This window comes from Puma concolor, chromosome D2 (assembly GCF_028749965.1).
Source record: "Puma concolor isolate L17-30 chromosome D2, mPumCon1.1.hap2, whole genome shotgun sequence".
Classification (NCBI taxonomy): Eukaryota; Metazoa; Chordata; class Mammalia; order Carnivora; family Felidae; genus Puma; species Puma concolor.
The window spans coordinates 81,347,554-81,368,413 of NC_141677.1; the positions used below are offsets into that span (position 1 = coordinate 81,347,554).

The 20,860-nt window shown below is 44.6% G+C and overlaps 1 protein-coding gene across 5 annotated transcripts in view; it reads right to left on the reverse strand.

Moving 5' to 3' along the window:
* Positions 1 to 20,860, reverse strand: part of EEF1AKMT2 (EEF1A lysine methyltransferase 2) — a 71,069-nt gene that overhangs the window by 35,756 nt on the left and 14,453 nt on the right. For 2 of the 5 annotated variants that reach the window (XM_086681121.1, XM_086681120.1), the window contains exon 5: positions 20,018 to 20,234. In XM_086681121.1, the coding sequence (XP_086537247.1) occupies positions 20,018 to 20,234 (217 nt within the window). Of the gene's footprint in view, positions 1 to 5,498; positions 8,850 to 15,686; positions 16,089 to 17,173; positions 17,346 to 20,017; positions 20,235 to 20,860 lie in introns of those variants that run through there. The other 3 variants (XM_086681118.1, XM_025917723.2, XM_086681119.1) reach the window with 3 other exon arrangements.

Consider the following 20,860-nt stretch of genomic DNA (forward strand, 5'->3'; position numbering starts at 1 on the left):
CTGGTCTTAAAACCACCTTCTTCTCTAGAGGGGCATTTGGGGAAAAAACAGACCTGCCCCAAGCCTCTCCTTAGTTTCCTAGACTGCAACGGCGCCCTGGGAGCTGGATCGCCGCATGCTCCTGGGTCTGCAGGACCGCTGGCAGCATGCAGACCCTAGCCAAGTGCAGACCCTGGGTCGAGGGCCACAAGTCCTGCACTTAGAACACAAACCTCCTCCCACTAACAGGGGCCTGTCATCGGGAGGTAGCTGTTTCTGGTTTTTTATCTAGCTGTCGCCAGTTAAGGGATGGGGTTGGGGGCGGGGAAACAAAACCCCACAGATCTGCAATTCAGTATCAAAACTGTAACTGAGACAAGTCACTGCTAAGTGGATAAATTAAAATGAAACCAAAACGCGGCCAAGTCCGGAACAGTGAGTTTCACCAGGTCTACTAACTCCATTCCCTCCCAAGTCCTCAGACCAGGTGACATCTTTCAACGGAGTCTAGGATCTGGAGCAAGGAGGGATCCCCTTCCAGCCTGTGGGAAGTGCTGGGAACACATATGCTAGTATGTCATTTGGAAGTCTGCTAATGCGTTGTAGGCAGCACAAGACGCTTGCCTGGCTTCCCAGGCCAATAAACAATGCCATTCCAACTCCTGCAGCAGTCAATAGAAAACACTCCCTTGTCTCCGCCATCCAACAATTCAACAAACATTTGTTCCTGTGGAACAACCGTCAGCCTGGCTCCATCTGCACCCGCTCGGGCAAGACAAGCGCGGCGGCGGAGGCGGCGGCGGCGGCGGCACCAATGCCCTGCCCCAGGGTCCCGGCCCGTGAAGCAGCCCTCCGCAGGGGCCACTCACCCAACACCACCGAGTCCGGAGACTGTAACGTATGGAAGACTCGGAGTGTGGCCTATAGGAGGCAGAATCCCATTCATCAAATGCTGCAAAGAGCCGTTCTTTGTTCACCATCGTACGAAGTACAGTACGTGTTAATGAACCCGGGCGGTCAGATGGAGGGAGCCCGGCTTCGGGGGGCTTCCGGGGGCGAAGGACCCGTGCAAGCTAGCTCGCACGACTCGCCCGTGCTCCGCCGCTCTGTCCCGCGCCTCGAGCATTGTTCCCCAAGTCTGCAGGCGGGGGTGGGGAGCTGGGGGTGCCCGAGAAGCCCCTTGGGGCAATGCACACCGAGGGCCCTCCCCGGATTCTAGGTGTCCTCGCCTCCTTCGTCCCTGCCCCACCAAGAGAAACTCCCAGCGGGAAAGCTGACTCCCACAGGCTTGCAAATCAAGGACTGGCAAAAATGTGACTCGACCAGTGTGCCCGTGCCGGACGGCCCTTCTCGCCATGTGCAAAGCCACGCCGGCGCCCCCCGCTCCGCAAACCCCCGCCGCGGCCACCCCGCGGGCTTCCCCAGCCGGGAGCAGAACGCCCCCTCACCCCCACTGCGACCGCCCCGGCCGGTCCAGCAGCCACGGAGCCCGCCGCGGGGCGTCCGCGTCCCGGGGGTGGCGGACGCAAACTTCCGCGAACAAAAGAGTTGTCTGCAAACGGTGCGGGAACTTCGGGGTTAGCAGGGGCGCTCGGGTCCCGAGTCCCGGGTCCCGGCGCCTTCGCCGCTGGCGCCAGCCAGGGCTCAACTTGAGACGCGGAGAGGAGCACACCCCCGGGCGCAGCCGGCCCCGCACCCGCCCCGGGGAAGCGCAGACTTTTCCGCAGGGGCCGGGCTGGCTCGTTCCCCTGGCGGCGCTCTGACAAGTCTCACGCCTGCACCAGAGGCGACACTCAGCACCCCGAGAAACCGCCCGAACCAACCCGAAGACAAGGCGGAAAAAAGGAAACCAGCAACATAAAAAAATAATAATAATAATAACAATTTAAAAATCTTAAAAGGGCAAGCCCAGCACACGCGAGAGCGGGGTCCCTCCAGCCGCCGGCTGCGGCGCACACGGCAGGGACCTCCGCTCGGGACCGGCCCCTCGGCCGCCACCGCCGCCGTGCGGCCCGGGGTCGCTTACTGTGCGCGGCGGGGCGCTCCGAGCGCGGGCCCCGCGCCGTCGCCGCCGGCGCTCGCCAAGTCGTCCCGGCTGCCCGCCGCGCGTCCGCCGCGCGCACGCTCTCCTGCCGGCGCCGAGCGCTTTGTACCGAGCGGCTCCCAGGGAGGAGGAAATCGACTTGTCACTTCCTGAACTGTTTGCAACTCGTCCCTTTAACCGGCCCCGGCCAGGCCGCCCGCGCCCGCCGCGCCCGCCGCCGCCGAGGGGCCGCCCGACCTCGGCTGCGTGTCGCTGGGTCGGGCGCTCTGGCGGCGGCGTCGCGGGCCCGGGCGCTCGGCGCGGCGGCGGCGGCGGCGTGCAGGAGCCGGGCGGCGTGCGGCGGCAGCGGCGGCGGCGGCGGCGGCGGCGGGCGAGTGTGCAGTGCGCGCAGCCGCCGGTGGGCGGGGAGTGGGGGGGTCGCGGCGCGCCGCCGGCGGGGCTAGAGGGCGTCCTGCGAGCTGAGCCGCGCGCCGAGCTCGCGCTTGCGAGGCCCCGGGACGCGGGAAGTGGCCCCGGGCCCGGGCCGCGCCGCCACCACCACCCCCCCTCCTCCGCGGCTGCCCGGGGCCAGAGGTCCCGTGGGCGTCTCTCCCGCCACCCCCCCGCCCCAGCCCGAACCGGGGCAAAAAAATCCTGGGCCGCGTGGATTTCAGACGTCCAGCTTCCGGGTTGTTGGGTTTTGAGGTTTCAAAGAAACGATCATTACGGTGGCGTGCAGGGCGGCGGGGGGCGGGGGGGCGTGTTAGTGTTGTTACACTTTGGGAAAATAAAGCACTAGTTTCCTAACTCGGGGCGCTGATCGAAATAAAGGAATGTGTACTTCAGAAGCCACATGCAAAATATATGCAACTGGTGAAGGAAGGATTTGTGGTTGCTAAGCAGAGGCAGAGCATGTTTCGTTCTGTAACTTAGGATGTTGACTTAAGTTCAGGAATGTAACCCTGATAGAATAAGCAGAGCATTTTCATTGTACTGCTCACCTGGGGGAGGGGGGATTGTTTTCCTTGTGAAGTGAATCCCTAGATTTCCCATTACTCCGTCCTACTAGTGTATGTTATTTTATTGACCTTGTATCCAAAGAGATTTTTAAGGAGGAGGATTTTTTTTTTTTTAAAGAACTCCCCTATGCCTGTTTTGTGTTCTCCTTTGCCAAAAAAACAAAACACCTCATTACTTTACATGGATTGTGTCTGCGCCATTTGAATGGTTCTATTCATAAATCAGGAAACTTTTTCTGTTGCTTCTAGGAACATTTAATTGGTTTTAATCCAATGTTTCAATCCCAGTATCAAACATAAATGAACAATTAACTTCTTGAGCACTTGGGAAACTCTTATATTTCATGGCTCTTGCTGAAATATTTCAGTTTCTCTCACACTGGACCCATTCTTTTTCAGAAAATCATAAGCTAACATCTTTCACACGAGCTACAGCTCACTCCAGTGGTTTCTTCTGCAAGATTAGGATGACCTACAGTCAGAAGGATGTGAGTCAAGTAGGTGATGTGGGATATAACCCATTCATCCCACAAAAGCCAAAATGAGCTAACAGGGAGAATGCTAAGATTCTGATATCCTTATCCATAAACATTGCTTTACAAGAATTTACCAAGGGCCAGTTTTGAAAGGAGCAAGAACTAAGTCTTCCTAAGTGAAACAAAGAAAGGTACAAGGGATAATTTGAGAATACTGCTACACTTCCCTAATGCCATTTTATCACAGTGTCACCTCGGCCTTTGAGAGCTTTAAGAATATAGTTTAGGGGCGCCTGGGTGGCGCAGTCGGTTAAGCGTCCGACTTCAGCCAGGTCACGATCTCGCGGTCCGTGAGTTCGAGCCCCGCGTCAGGCTCTGGGCTGATGGCTCGGAGCCTGGAGCCTGTTTCCGATGCTGTGTCTCCCTCTCTCTCTGCCCCTCCCCCGTTCATGCTCTGTTTCTCTCTGTCCCAAAAATAAATAAAAAAACGTTGAAAAAAAAATTTAAAAAAAAAAAAAAAAGAATATAGTTTAATTTACTTTTTATGAGGAAGCCTAGAGTGACTCCTGCTGGCAAACATTCAGCTTATTCCCACAATTACTACTTCATCAGGTCAACACAGAAAATAAAATGCAGGGGTCCAGAGCCTGGAGACAATTATTGCAACCATGATTCTTGTTTCTTTCGGGATGATTTTAGTCTCAGAAAATTCCAAGGATTGTGGTCATGGCAAGCCCGTTTACTGCAACGCCTCCTTTCCAACCTAAAGCAGCCTGTTTTTCTGGTTCTGAGGCTTTCTTGCAAATGCACAAACTAAAATACCTGCTCAAGGAGTTGTGCTACTAACCAATGAATGGCTATTTCTCATGTACTTAATTTGAATCTCCAAAAGCTAACCGGTATATACATTAAGGCCTGGATTGCTTTACCTTCCAGATACTATGTGGCTCTTTCCACATTATGCAGTTAAGTCCTATACATCTAAAACACCCCCACTCTTTAAGGCTGTATACTACATAGTTGTTTATTACTTAAAAAGTCCTACCCAAAGGTTGTATATTACAGTTTTGCTCAATTCAGAAGCGCAAATATAAATGCAGCTGAACTCTGGATGTAAAACAATGTAAGCTGTATGGGGGGGGGGGGTGTCTACCTTTGTTCAATCCTTAAAGGTCAAAACCAAATCGAAACCAGATTTAAAGCACTACCAGGCAACTAAACACAAATTCGTAAGTCAATTTAGGAATAAATCCATAAATAATCCGAAATGATCACTTGTAACTTTTCCATTATCATTGACCAACACTAACCGGGGTAAGCCACGAACACCTGGGAACTATAAAATGCAGGGATCCCATACGGTCTCCCTCCAAGACCCATCAATGAAACAGGGATAACGCACAGCAATATTGCCTCTCCTGGCCCCTCTCAAAGCAGAACCACCAAAGGGAGGAACGCCTGTGTGTACAGCACACATCCATCATGTCTCCTCAAAACTGTCTGGGAGAATTTAAACTGAATTAAATTCTACACTACAGAGTTGCCCTATTCCAAGTGTAAAGCTCTTAAGCAATAGGAGACAGTAAGGGTGTATTTTATTAAGAAAGGGTGTAGCCAACTATAACTTGTATCAACAAGCTAATAAAGTATTCACCTAAGCACATTTGTGCAGAGGAGGGTAAAGGTTGGATTCTGATAGGCACTAAGGAGTGTCCTAGGTAGTTAGTGGGTGTTTTATTTTTGTGCCTTTAGAAGCAGATGAATGTGATATTCAAGCAACAAGGAGCTAAGCTTTGAAGTCTGATCAAGTACCAGTCAATGTTGTTCAGTTTAACCCATCAAATCTATGTGTGCCTATAGCTGTAAAAAGAGCTCACCACTAAAAAGTCATAAACTAGTTTGTCTCTGAGAATAACACAGTAGATTCTTTTTTAGAATAAAGTGAATGAAACAAACATCAAACTTGTTATACATTGGACCCAACAGCACAGTACGCAGATGTGTGTGTATTAACCCCTTTATTCGGCTTCCAAAAGCCACTGCCTCTTTGTCACAACTGTTGTATTAAAAGCCAGTCATTCACATTTCACACTGTCCTTTCTAAATCTGAAAAGATCTTTTATAAAGCAGAACCTTTTAAAGTTGCTTATAATAGATGATGGGAAGACAAACACCACCAAGTCCACCTGAAGCATTTTCAAAAAGACTGGCTACGGAAAACAAGTTAGCAAAATACATTTCTTTGGAAAATATGGAAAGTTTTTGGTTACAGATAAAAGCCAAAAATCTGAATCTACTATGGGGACAATTTTCTAATGTAGATTTTATTCATCTATGAGCCAGCTACAACTAACAGCCCTACCTACACATGCATGTTAGGACACACTAATCCTTCCATTCTTTCCTTTCTGATCTTTTATATTGTGTTCTGAAACTTTTCCACTGAGGAAAAGGAATTATAGCTCTGGCTGGAATCTCTCTCATATCGATAGACAGACAGACAGGTAGGTAGGTAGGTAAGTAGAAATATCTACACATAGAGAGAGAGGTATCTCCCCTATCTATATACACACCTTTTTTAAGAGGCACTTAGATTCTTGAAGACAAAGTTACTTTTTGCTTCAAGAACTAAATAAAACAAATGTATTTTCATTGAAAAATAACCATGGCAGTGAATTTAATGATACCAATCTAACTCCTCTGATACAAAATGAGAGTTGAAAGCAGCTTGAAGCGGAATGCCTATTGAAATCAGCGCATGTGAATCCGCACAGCTTTGTAACCAAACGTCTAGCACCATTGAGGTACGAAGCATGCCAGCTGGGACAGCATTGTGCACCACAAAGTGTGGGTTGTAAGCCTAAGTCCTGAGCACAAACCCTGGTTTCCAAGTTGGCAGGTGCTGAAAACACAGCAAATGTCACGCTTGCAACTCACTGGATGAAGAGCTCTGGGTAATGCAAGCTAAAAAGAACAGAGCAACAGTTAAAACTTATTTAACTTTGAGATACATATATAGATAGATAGATAGATAGATAGATAGATATTTTTTTTTTTTTGCAATAGTAGCTATTGGTGTTATGTGCTACCAGAAAACACCAGCATGAAAAAGGAAGACAGTGAAAAGTTTCTGCATGGTAAATAAACAAAAGGAATACAATGAAGGCTCTTCGCAATTTACATTCAAAGTTACTGGTGTATGTAAAACTTATCAAACCTGTGTTACTATTTTAATAGTAACAATGAAAAGCATAATTCATTCCTGACCTTTCCCTGATCTATTTATGATCTGAGCTGAAGGAGACTCTAATTGATATCACTGTTAACATGGTTACTCACCCATAACCTAGCTTGGCCTCAGACCCTCCACCAAAAACACAGCTAAAAACAAGTGACAGTATCTTCATATTGTTATACACTGAGTTTTATCTAGAAAATATTTCAACAGCACAGCCAGACTAAATGTTTCTGCTATCATCTTCAAATGAAAATCTTTTCCATTTTTTTCTTATATAGACTTTAGTGGAATTCAGATTTGGTATTTATGACACAAGCCCAAAATTTGCCTTAATTTTTCTCTCCTGTCAACTGTCTACCATATAATGTCACTGCCTCAAGAAAAATCTATTTTTAACTCATCCCTAGTGATATGCTCAAAGCCACTGCTATCCTGCCTATCCCCATAAAAATGAAACCGAGTGAATTTCATTTTCATTATGTAGAAAGGAAACTGTGAAACGACATACAGTTTGTGATTTCACAGAGTTTAAATACCCTATCTAAAGACTGAATCCTTTGGGTTTAAAATATCAAGGAAAATAATCAGTCTCCGGCTCCAAAGGGTAGAACATCCTTGGGAGCAGTATGAAAAGAACATGTGCCCCACATAGTATATTAGCCTGTGAATTTCTTAACTCTCCTCAGCAGTTTGTCAACCTTCTGTTTTAACCAAAAGCAAAGATGTTTTGTTTTATTGTATCCATTATAAGAGGGACTGGCCTTGCCTATTTTGTATGCACATACCCTGCCCCTGACCTGAAACCAAGAAGAAGTGATATGAGAAGTTAGCTTGCTTTTTAACTACTACTTTACAGCTTCTCTTAACTTTCACAAAAAAACCCTCCCCGAAAAACAAAAGTCGTGATCAAATCCAGGTTATTTAACCACCATAGCACTAAACTCCCTAACTCAGGGAAGCTTTTATTATGTCCATCCTAGGGACATACCTCCTTATCATATTGATCTCATCTCTATAGAGTTTTTAAAAAATAGTTCAAAGACTTCGGCTCTTTGAGGATGACTAGAGAAAGTGACACTATTCTGGCCAGTATTTCTCTAGTCACACTAAGCCGGGTCCAGGCACTGGGATATTCACTTACCCACCAATAAAAAAGGTTAAGTATACAAATCTGAAAACCAAATGTTTTCTAGACTAGGTAGGATAAACAACTGATTCGATGTACACAACATACTACACTGTCAGTTCCACTATAAACTAAGGTCAAATCAGATAAACTATTTAAAGTATTAACCAACCTCAAACTTTGAAATGTCACTGTGAATGGCACCGTTAACTCAACATAAAACGAGGAAACAAAATACAACTCACTGATCAAGGAAATTCAATCTAGATGATGCAAGGTGGAAATCAATGATAAAATCCTGCCCCACTGCTTCCTCAATGCCAGGTAAGACCCAAATCCAACTCAGCTTTCATTGAACCTGATGCATGGTTAGTCGAAGGACCTGCTCTCAGTTCCCTTGTTGGCAATAACACCTTAGCATTCAGACCTAATGATGGAAGGTGCATCATGTCCTTGGCCATTTGTTTTTCAATTCAAATGCATCCAAATGAACATTTTCCCCATCATACCTACATTTATTACTAAATAATTACCATTTAAACAGATAACGACCTTAAATGTATCCTTAGAGTTTGCTAAAACACATCATAAAGATCATTTGTTGAAAATGACTAAAGAAGCAGCAGCTACACAGAACGGTTTTTTAAGAAATTCTGGAAGGCCCACCTGTTCCAAATTTTCACTCTTACTCACCTATCCACCACTTGGCCTCTCCCGGCCATCGAAACACTCTTGGAATACAGTGGACCTGAAGACATAACTCAGTGGCACTGAGGGGTAAAATCTCAAACAAGTCAATCTATCAGCCCCAATGGGCAGACGGATTCTTGGAGGAGAGAATATTTACCTGGCACTGGCGTTTGCTAGGAATCATGCTAAGTGGCTTCACATTGATTTTTCTTACTTAATACTCATTCACACCCCTATTACATGACGTCTACACAACTGTTTCTGTCTCCGTTTCTCAAACCTGCTCCAAAGAAATGTTCTGAAGGGAAACCAAGTTTAAGTAAGTGTATGCTATCCACTAGGCACTTTCCCAGCACCGTTAACATACTTCGGTGTCACTGAGGGGAGAAGCAGGTACAGGACAGGAAGGCAGTAGCCCAGAGAGGTACAAGGCCTAAGAAGGGCACACTCACGCACCGCACCCGAGCGAGGGTCTCTGTGCGTCATGAGAAGGTAGAAGCCTCAGCGCCCTGGGGCTGCAGGGTGCTAAATTAGGTCACCTGTCAGTGTGAGTCCTGTGTGCCTACTCAGGCCCAATCTTGATCTCGATCTTTCTATACATACAATCCAAGCAGACTAAACAATCAGATGTAAACTTCTAAGTTTCTTGGATAAAATATACTATGGTCAAACGAATAGAAACTAAATTATCAAATATATCACCAGGGACAAACAATACTCAAATCTGAAGTTTACCAATGAATGTACAAAGATGTTTTATAGATGGAAAAATACGTGATTTTATGCTCCAAATGTTTTATTATACGTACATATATTTTTTCACATACATAGATACCGTTGTTTAAAAGAACTGTAAAATGACCTAATAACTGATTCTTAGCTAATGGGAGTATTTAAACTTCCCATATATAGCAGAAACCTGGGGCGCCTGGGTGGCTCAGTTGGTTAAGCATCTGACTCTTCAGCTCAGGTCATGATGTCACGGTTCATGAGACTGAGCCCCTCCTTGGGCTCTGTGCCGACAGCACGGAGAGGCTGCTTCGGATTCTCTCTCAAAATAAATAAGTAAACATTTATTGTGGAAACCTATTTTGCAGACCCATCTCTAAACCTTAGATCAACTTCAGCAGGTATTATGGACTGAATGTTTGTGTCAACCCCCTCCCAAATTCACAAGTTGAAGCCCTAACCCTCAATGTGATGGTGTTTGGAAATGGGGCCTCTGGGAGGTAATCAGGGCTAGGTGACGTCAGGCAGGCGGGGCTCTCGTGACGGAATCGGCACCCTTATGAGACACCCAAGGGACCCTGCTCTTGGGCTCTCTCCCCCTCCCTTGTAGGCGTGCACAAGGGGCTCGTGTGAACGTACAGGGGGATGGCAGCTGCCTACATGCCAAGAGCAGAGGCTTCAAAATGAAGCCTGCCTTGCTGGCACCTTGATCTTGGACTTCCCGGCCTCCAGACTGTGAAAAGTAAATCCCTGTTGTTTAAGCTACCTAGCCAACGGCAGCCCAAGCTGACCAGCACCGGGGTGGAGAACTTTAAATATCACCTACTGACCACCCTCATTTTACAGAGACGAAACCTGAACCCCAGAAAAGGAAAGCGACCTGCCTATATTGCAATCGTTTTTTCCCTCCCAAATTGAGTATTTCAAAATAATCATTTCTCTTTCATATTTATTCTACTACTTACCAGATTTTAAACACTCTGTTACTATAGAATGAAAGGAACCAAAACAAATCAAATTTCAAGGCCAGAAAATAATCTGACACTGCATTTGTCATAAATTAAATCATTAACCAAATGGACTTAGTAATAATAAGATGATCCCTCTGACTTCTGGTTACGTTAGCACCTTCACCATACAGAGATTCCAGGAGGAAACCTCAGAGCACTAAATGAACAAACTTCTCCAAGACACAGGCTTATTTCACAGTGAGGTCCAGTATGTGGAATCCCCCTCATAGTTTAATCCAGTTAATTACTTTTTAATTAAATAATAACCACACTAGTCGGCACTTCCAACCTACGAGGCTATATGGAATTCAATCCTCTCTCTTGAGCAAACTATAGTATCAATTTTTTTTTTTTTTTTTTTTTTTTTTTTTTTACCCAACTGGTTCTCTTCACAAAATCAGAGCTTCCCTGCTAGACATGTTAGGGCTCCCACACGGAATAAACAGCTCTGACTCGTGCGCCTGGTTTAGGATTGCTTCTCAAAAGTCAGCAAGTATTATTCCCATTCAAAACAACAGCATAGAAGCCCTTTCGCTGAGTCACAACTGGGCCTCAAAGGTTACATTTTATACGTAAGACAACGTGCAGTGTTTTTCATTCACAACTTCAGGCCTGTCTTCCAAAACTTGCATACAGCTCTTTAATTCAGCCCAGTATGTTTTATTAAATGCCATATTATGATTTTCCCCATTCAGACTCCAGCTAGGCTTCTTGTTGAGGACATGGAAGGAAAACTTAATTATTGCTGCTTCAGTGCATCTAAATTTATTTCATTACCAAAATCAACAGAGTAAGGGCGAGATGCTGTAGCAGAAAGGCAGCCGGACATGGAATGTAAACTGCTCCTTCCTCTACCCTTCCCCCGCCCACCCCACCCTCAAAGTTCCAGGGTTGGAAAGCATCCTAACGTGGGCTTTTTTTTTTTTTAGCCAGGATGTACTAAAATTAGATGGGAACAAAGGACTGACATTTTCATACACGAGGAGGGGTTAGGAGAAAAACGTGCACTGGCAGCACCCACTCTCTTCTACATTTAGCTTCTCCCCCCCGCCCCCCCCCCAACTGCGTCCATCCTTGACAAGAGGCAGGGAGGGCACCAGCAGGAGCGCTGCGCCGAGCACTGCGCCCAGCCCGGCGGAGAATCCCAGAGAATGCTAACCTGCCTGTCTGTAAGTATGTTAATGAAGAATGAGAAATACAGTTCACGGTGCCCTTATTCAACTGGAGTATTTTCACACTTCTTTCAAGGCTCCTCATACGATGTCCATGATATGCTCATCGCTGGTTCATGCATAAATTTTTAGGTATTTGGGAAAACAAATACGGTACATTTGCTTTCCTTACAAAGCTTCCGGGTAGCATGCACACAAAAAAGATGACTCGCTAAAGTACTTATTTTCTGATGCGGTAATAACAATACATATTTTAAAACGTAAAAGAATTTATCATTTCTTCCAAATGGGCCACTTAAAAATGAAAAAAAGTAGATTTGGGTTTTTTTTAATATCTTCCTCTTAGAAACTGGACAAGTAATTTGCGAATACTCTAAGGCACAATTGATCTCTTAGTTGTAAGTCTTTCTTACAATGGTATCAGCATGACAAAAGTACATTCTGCCAGCCTCTACATCCAGTTTTTGAAGTTCTACTTCATAAAAGCAGGATATTGATACATTCATGTCTTGTGAATTATTCCTATCTTTTTAATTTGGTTTCCCTGGGCCTAAACCACAGGTCTACACAGTGACCGCTCAAAATTCAGTTCGAGAAGCCCTTTAATGATTAGTCTAATGCACTGAGTTGTAAAGATTTTTAAAACTCAGTAAGTACCGACTCAAGCTCTCTTTTTTTCCTGGTTACTGGAGCCCATCTTGACATCTAAGCTGGAAATGAATGATCTTTCAACAACACGCCAGGGATTTTGCTAAGGTCATATTCAATCATTCATTAGGCTTCTTCCCCCTCGCTTTTCAGAGTTCTATTGTGAAGCTGGTTTTATTCAGCATTTATGTAGCCTGTGGGCTTGGGTGTTTGTCTGCTTAATGTTGAGTTTCATTTCTATGCCCCTAACATAGGAATCCATCAATTGACCAAAGAATTTCAAACTATTCTTTTACTTTTCTAACAAATTGCATGGTGTGTATGACGAATAAATTAGCATTAATTTTCTTCCATTAACTGTTAATAAAACATGCTCCTGTGCTCCCCCTTCTTCTAAGGACATCTCTGTTTCCTGCCTAACAGAGAAATGACAAGGGTTTCCTAATTTTTTCCCACTAAGCAATTGTCCTTCAACCTAGCATGCTTCTCGTCTCCCACAATCAAGCTCTAGGTCATGGGCAGCCTCCTTCCAGTGAAGTGTACTAGACAAGACTCCTTTCAGAGCCCATCAACACCCCCCCCCCCCCACACACACACAAATAGCTAAAGAGGTTTTACTACTGTGGAACACAAGACACTTGGTCCCTTGCTTTCAAAGCAGAAAGCTGTCTCTGGAGCACGTACACTCTAGTTCACAGTGCCAAAAACAGGAAATCAAACCCAGGTCTCCCCACAGCAGAATGCCGGCCTGGAGAGCAATGGATTTTTCACATTTGTAGAGATTTTCATCAGGGGCTACCAGACACATACACACGTGTGTAAATATATAAAATAAAATGATTTAAGAAAACATACATCAAAGTCTATTGACACAGGCAGGGATACTCTCTTTGCATATCAATTTAAGGAAAATTATTTCAAAGGCTATAGGCTAACATAGGTTTCTTAAAAATTAAAGCTTCTATTATACTCGGGATGAATGTAAATTAACATATACATATATATATACACACACACTACATTACTACATCACAGTATCACAGAAAATTTAAAATAATAGTAGTGAACTGAAAACATATCATTCATTGCAAACACTAAACGTTTTTTGTATAGGTTTACCTCCCTTCTTTCCCCCAAATAACAGAAAATCGCATCCATACCGCAGACCAAGAAGAAAGGAAGATTTGCTGCTAGTACAATGAGGAGGGGGGAGGGGGATCATTCAGGGACAGTTGTACTATTTTAAAATGGCTTCAGTCAAGCGGCCAAGAGTAGTGTCGGGTTTGATTCTCAGCTGCATAAACGCCAGTCCCAAAAAGCAACTCTAACTCGTGCACCTGGCTTAAAGCAAAACGTTCTGAAAACTTTCGACTTGTTCATCGGTGTAACCGGCCCATTGGGCCTCAAACCCCTTCGGACCGGCCTGCGCGCCTCCTGAGCACAGAAGCGCCGGCTACTGAGGCTGTGACGTCCTAATGAGAAGCAACGAAGCTGTGCAGGCTCCAGAGAGAAGCTTCGTTTGCATTTCAAACGAGTTTCCTCAAAATAAGAGCGTCTTTTGATGAAATAAAGTGGCAATTCCAACTTCTCATCCAGAGAAACCAGCGCTCACCACAGAACTGACCGCTCCCTTTCGAAACCGCTTTTCTTCCGGGTCCCCACACGGTCACGTGACATAACAGACCGAAGTGCAAGAGTTACAAATTTGCGGCCGGTTTTGGTAACTTGGGGGCACCTGCGGGTCTGGTTTTTGAAGTGTGGTATTATTTGGAAACACGAATTGACTGTTAGCATTCTGGTACCTTCCATTTGTTCTCACTGCAATCTCTGGGGGGCTGGCTTCCGGCATGATTCGCTGACAGGGAGAGATGACAAATCCCTTCTCCTAACCTTAGCAACAGCTCCAAGGTCCCCCCCAAACGCTTCATCTTTGCAAATGGGACGTACCACCACCACCGCCGCCCCCAACCGAGGGTGACTCGAGGAGCTTTTCAACGGAGACCCGCTCGGTGGGTTTGATCAGTGAATCAAACCCCATGTCTCCGTCTGGCGGCACGGAGAGCCCAGTCTGTCAGAGCAGTGCTTTAAAACAGCACACGTAGCCACGCAAAATTCTGAAAAAGTGCTTCCGTCCTACTGTCACATCTGACATCAAGAAAGAGTAATACGAAAACACAACAAAGACCAAACCTCCTTGGTAAATGATAAACCATGTTTCCGTGGGTTAAGGTGCCATGCCTAGTTTGTAAAATCAACACGAGTTTTTCACAAGTTTAAATCACATACATTTTGAAGGAACTTCTCAGCCACTCTGGTTAAAAATGAGAGCTTTTCAAACAATCGGATTTGTGTTGAAAGCTTATGTAAATGTCTGCGGTTATCTCGTGCCGGGCAGGTAGCAACCTTAACGGCTGGTGAACGTGGATCTAAACCAAACCCCTCGGCCCTCCACCCCGCCCCCACCCCACTCAGGGACAAAATAAAGAGAGACAGGGTTGTGACGCCAGACTCGCTCGTTACCGGATGAACATGCGCCAAACAAACAAAAACCCCACAGACCCAAATAGCTGAAAATCATCAAAAACTGTGTCGCTTTCAAATTTGTGTAGCGGCTCCCGTATTAAAGTATTAGCCCAAATGCAACGATGGCGTCACGTGGTCACGTTACCGTCTCAAAAACGTTAATAAATACACTGTTTCTCTTGCTAACCAGCCCTAACTGGAACATCTTTGTCCCCGCGTCCCCGGGGGCTTCTAGGTACACATCCAGCTCACAACCCCCTTCGCAGAAGGGTCTGTCACGACAAAAGGGAGGTGGGGGAAAGTGACGAAGGACGGACCGGCTCGCCGGCTCCGGCCCACAGACCAACACGGGCACCAGAAAGGAGGGTCAGAGCTCCTGAAAATCCTACTTAACTTCCCTGGCAGCGTCTTCTCCAGACCAGTCCTGGTTCCCTCACTGAACCGCAACTGCCATTAAGGCAGAGACTTACTTAGCACCTGGGAATCAGAATATGCCGGGGGAACGGCCAGGGGAACAGTCAGACCCAAAGAATCCCGGCTCCACCCGGTACTGGTCCTTCCAGTGGAGACAGGCGTAAGTTACACACACCTTCAGAAGGTATCGGGAGGATTCGCTGATTTAATACGATAATGTAACTTAACGTAACGTAACTTAACACGGAGCCAGCAGATAACAGTATCTGTTAGTTGTCTTTTCTACTTCCTGTTTTTCCCTCAAAGCGGGTAAAAAAAAAAAAAAAAAAAAAAAAAAAGCAAAGCCCATTGGCGGCAACAAACAAGCTCAATAAATATTTCCTGATCAACTCACACATTTATCTGACTTTAATTGTATACACGAAAACTAGGGGACTTTCCCGGGTATTAAATAATTTTTTTTTTAAATAACCACCATTCAACCCCAAACATAAGTATACCTATGATGTTTCACAAACAGTCTAATAAAACACGAAGAAGGCTGGTGTTTATGACCCGGGCCCTGGAGTCGTTTCACCCAATCTGAACAAGCAGTTCCATTCGATTCGACCTCACCAAGGCATAAAAACCAAGAGCACGTGCTTTCTGGAAATTCATTTACTGCTTTAAAGTTTTTAACTGTTCAGCAGTTACAGAAAAGTTTTAATCGAAGAGAAAAAGATTTACATTCCAAGTACAAAAGAAAACCTGACATGATTCTCGGTTGGTCTCTAAAACTCAACCACCCCCGTGAGCGCGTATCTTTACCGACCCTTTGCATCCATTCAACACGTGCACATCCTGCGGTACTTACTAAGCACGTATTTGCACGTGCATTTTCTGTGTCAGGGCTACTTTGATGTGGAGCTTCGTAACAAAGCTAACTGAATTTGTCCAGTGAAAAGTCTCACGTTTTTTGGAAAACCAAAGCTGTTACACTGTTTCCAGATCTGCCTCCAAAGCTGAACGTGGGTGTTGGCAGCTCTTCAAAAAGTTCAAACCCTGTCAGACAAGATTAAAATATTTTTAATAGGGGCTGAGTCCCACAGCGAAGGGAAGTCTGTATTAACGAGGTACCTGCGAACCTTTCGCGAAACTATGATTCCAGACTCCAAGTCGTGACTGAATTTCACATAGTAAATTTTCAATCCCCCTGCGTGCGTCCCCACTGACGCTTTAAACTGAGCAAGCAGCAGGCAAGACCGAAGTCAACCGGCAGGAAAGAGGCTTTCCCTCCTCCCTCCCTTCCCCCACTTCTGGTCTCTTCTCTCTCAGACTCTGTATCTCCCTCCGTCTACCGCGGCACCTCGCAGGAAGGAGCCACCGTGTGCGGAGACGATCCCAGGTAGCGGGGAACGGTTCTGGGAGCTTCCTCCGTAGCGACTTAACCCACACCACACACGCCGAAGTATTTAACACCGAAGGGTCAAACAACATGGAAGTGAAAAGGCGTTTGTAGACGATGAAAAAGTTCTGGAGGTGGAGGGCGGTGATGGCTGAACAACAATGGCAACGTACTCACTCAATGTCACAGAGCAGTACACTTTAAAAGGGTTATATGGAGAATCTTACCTTCTACGCGCTTTACCACAACAAAAAGAATATGTAACCAAAGATCAAGACCCAAACTGAACTAAGAATCTGGGAAGAAAAGGAAGAAGGAATTTTCAAGGAAGCACCGTGTGGTTTTTAAATTAACATGGATTCAAAAGTCAGGGGTTCAAGTCCCAGCTCGACCACTTTACAAGGTGAAAGATAGGCTACCAGGATCCTCCTTTTCAAAGCAAGGAGGTTACACATGCCAGTGCCCCTACCTACCTCATAGTGATTTTGTAAAGATCAAAATGAGGTAACGTGGCATTTTCCTGAACTACAAAATAAAATGGAAATTTAACATTTGGGGGCGCCTGGGTGGCTCAGTTGGTTAAGGCCTGACTTCAGCTCAGGTCTCATGGTCTGTGAGTTCGAGCCCCATTCGGGCTCTGTGCTGACAGCTCAGAGCCTGTAGCCTGCTTCGGATTCTGTGTCTCCCTCGCTCTCTGCCCCTCCCCTGCTCATGCTCTCTCTCTCTCTCTCAAAAATAAACATTTTTAAAAAATGGAAATTTAACATTTTATGATTTTAAACCAGGACAAACAAGGCTGGGAAGTTAAACCAGGGTTTTCCTTCAGTGATAGGTCTATTAGTTTGGAGGGTCGATTTTTTTTTTTCCCTAGGAAAGGGTGGTGTCCACATTTTCGAACTGCAGCTGAAATAGCTCTGATAAACAGAAAAAATATAACAGGATATATATTATTGCATCAACTGGCCTCTTGTACTTGGTTTAATTGTGCATTCTAACTCACATTCTTAATCAAACTGCACCAAATTTTAACAAATGACCATATATTAAAATGCTCATTAAAACTGATCATAAGAAAGCTTTTCCAAAGAAGGACAGGCCTCTAAATGGAGCCACTGTGCTGGATATACAGGCACAAAATCTATCTGTTTTCTGAAATTTTACACAGGCTTAAAATACTTCATAATAAAAATTTGGAGAAAATGGAGAGGTCTGTGTGAATTTTCCAGGACTAATCTTTTAACTCCTTAAACTATACAGAATTGATTACATTTTAATAGATAATGCACCAAAATCTTAAAAAGTGGTTGTATTCCAGTGATAGGTAACAAATGCTTTTAGTTTTGTTGTTGTTGTTTTGTTTTTGTTTTTAATTTAGGAGAGAAAGCACGCGTGAGTGCACGTGGCGGGGAGGGGGGGAGGCAGAGGGAAAGAATCTTAAGCAGGCTTCGCTCTCAATGTGGAGCCCGACGTGGGGCTCGGGATCGTGACCCGAGCCAAAATCAAGAGTCAGAAGCTCAACCGACTGAGCCACCCAGGCACCCCACTTTTAGTTATTTTAATCTATATGCTTATGTGTTGGGGTTATTGACATTTTTCAATCTTTCTCATAACGAATTTAGATTACTTTTATGGTAAAATAGGTTTTCGGGACTGTTTTTAATTCAGTAGTTTTAAGAAAGTCCAGCTCCTTGGACATCAAATTAGAACACCCCAATATCTGGCAAATGATTCCGGTAATCCTCACCAAAACAAATGACAACATAAAATGTTTATATAGACATGGCTGTAAAGGAAAAGTACAAGATTTCAACAGTTTTATGAACATTTATGTTTCAGATAAGGAAAGAAGCAAAAAGTCTTTCAAGACCGGTAAAGCAAGCTTCATTCTACGCAAAAGGGACCATGGGAGCCAATCTTGAGAAGCTACTGCCAAGACCCTCAGCAGTGATGCACGTATTCTGTGAGTGTTCGGTGCCCAACTCCAAACACCATATTCTCAGAGACACATGGCTAAAAACGTCTTCAATTGTACATATTTAACATTTCCTGTTGTAACATTTTGCTTATTTAAATTCTGTATTAAGCTCTAAAACTGAACATAAGTTAAAGTGGTTCTCAGACACAGACACGATTTTAAGGACCCTTTACCAGGCTCAAGTCTGTTCCTCATTATCAAAGACAGACAAATATGTTTTTGTCTGGTGGTTCCAGGGGTAAAAGAGAACACCTGTATTTAAGAACCGGGAAAGAAACTTGCCCTACACAGTGTTAACTTCGAGCATTTATTAAAACTGTCAAGCTTCTGGAACTGGGAAAGACTATGGAGACGGGGCCTCAACAGTTCTAAAGGAAACAAATTTAACATGGAAGATAGTAAAATTAATGGCACGAAGTACAGGACAATAAATCACCTATAATTCTTGTTTTCCAGAGGCAGTAGTCATGAAACCACAAGCTCACATTTCAAGCCTCAAACACTTCAGGTTTTACATTATATAACGTGCCAAAGTCACTGAATGCGCACAAAAAGACACGTGTTAACCGTGCTCCCTCCCACCGCCTATTCCCTTACTACCAAAAAAGAAAACAAACTCTAAGATAAAGTGCATGCAAAACAGTTATAAATTCATTTCCCATTAGCTTGGGACAACCGAGGTTCAAATTTAACAAAAATTTAGTAGCGTAGCATTTATTATTAATATTCCATCCTAAAAGTTCCTCTCATTTCTTTAAAAAACGCCATACTAATCTGAAAAAGGGACTGTGAAAAAAAAAAAACAAGCAAACACTAGTTCTGGATTCTCAAGGTACTTTCCCAGAAGCACCTGTGCGCTGCATGAATAAATTGGCAGGTAATATATTCCTTAAGATATTCAAGGAACAGTCTGCCAAAGCTCTCAAAATATTTGTGTATAGGTTATAGATTCTCGATTCTCACAAGATCCCCACTTGGTAGACACGGTACTAATTATACTTCCCTAATGGGGCGAAAAAGGTTCCTGTCTGGGAACCAAAACCATGGAAAAGGAAGAGATTTCCCCAAGAGTTCACAGGTCATATTTCTACTACAAAGTCCCTACCTTTTGTTTCTGTGCCACGTTGAAAATAATTGTTCTACGTAAGCTGAAAAGAAGATAAATCCTAAATACCTGAATGACCATTAGCAAGACAAAGAAAGTATGTACAGAGTGAAAACTCTCACCACGTAAGATGTTTACAAAATACTGCTTGCATTTGTGCATCACCGGCTCCCAGAACACGAGTACAATGGAGCCGGGCACGGTACGCATGCTCTCTGTCCGAGTCTCTAAGTAAGAGAGTACGCAGCTTAATCAAGGAACTGAGGTTTCACAGGCTCATGTTAGCACAGCACCCAACTGCCAGGATTTCTTGGAAAATTTTGGAAAGGACTCTGGGTCTCTGGGTATTATTTCTTTGTCCTTTGCGTATACAGTTAAAAGAGAAGAGAAGCAGGCAATTCCCACAAATGGAAAAGTAAAGCCCTCAAACGCCAAGCGAAAGAAAACCTATTTGAGTACGTTAAACCTGAGGTAAGCACACGTTTAAACAACAGGTGACCATTTACCTTCACTGAATTCGTTTAGCAACTCTTCCTTGGTCCAATTACATGAGGTTATTAGGAAAAAGCCTTTGACGTTCAACACCCTGGAGAGGGATTTCACATATTGCTTCCTCTTCTCGATTGCACTGTCAGGATTAAGGCTTATGGCATCAAAAGTCCCCTTGTCAACACAAATATGAAATCCAGACAGCTCTGTGGAAAGATGCAAAAAGTCTTCTACCTATATTAAAAATCAACGTCTTTGTGAGAACGATTAACATACAGTTTTTACTGAATCTAAGTGACAATCTGTAAAAGGTCATAGCTAAAAGGACCAATTAATTATGATGGCATTTTACATACAATAAGCATACTTCCAACTTTATAGCTAACTTTTATGCGCGTCATTCCAAGACCATTAAAGCTAAGATTGGTAAGAGAGACTGACAAGTGTTTCCTGGACATTCCAAATCTCTACAAATTTGGAAACAAATCAAAGCCAGGTGTACTGCCTAATAACACCAGCACATTAACGAAGCTCGCAAGCCTGGCTGATGAGAAAGTTATTTCTGTCAAAAAGCAGAATATTGGGGGGCACCTGGGTGGCTCAGTCGGTGAAGCATCCAACTCTTGATTTCGGCTCAGGTCATGATCTCACAGTTCGTGAGTTCGAGCCCTGCACTGTCAGTGCAGAGCCCGCTTGGGATTCTCTCTCTCTCCCTCTCCCTCTCTCTCTCTCTTTGCCCCTTCCCCCTTCCCCTCACGTGCAGGCACATGAGTGCGCTCTCGCGTGCTCTCTCTCTCTCTCAAAATAAATAAACGTAAAAAAAAAAAAATATTTGACACATTCTTAAAGATGACAAAAAG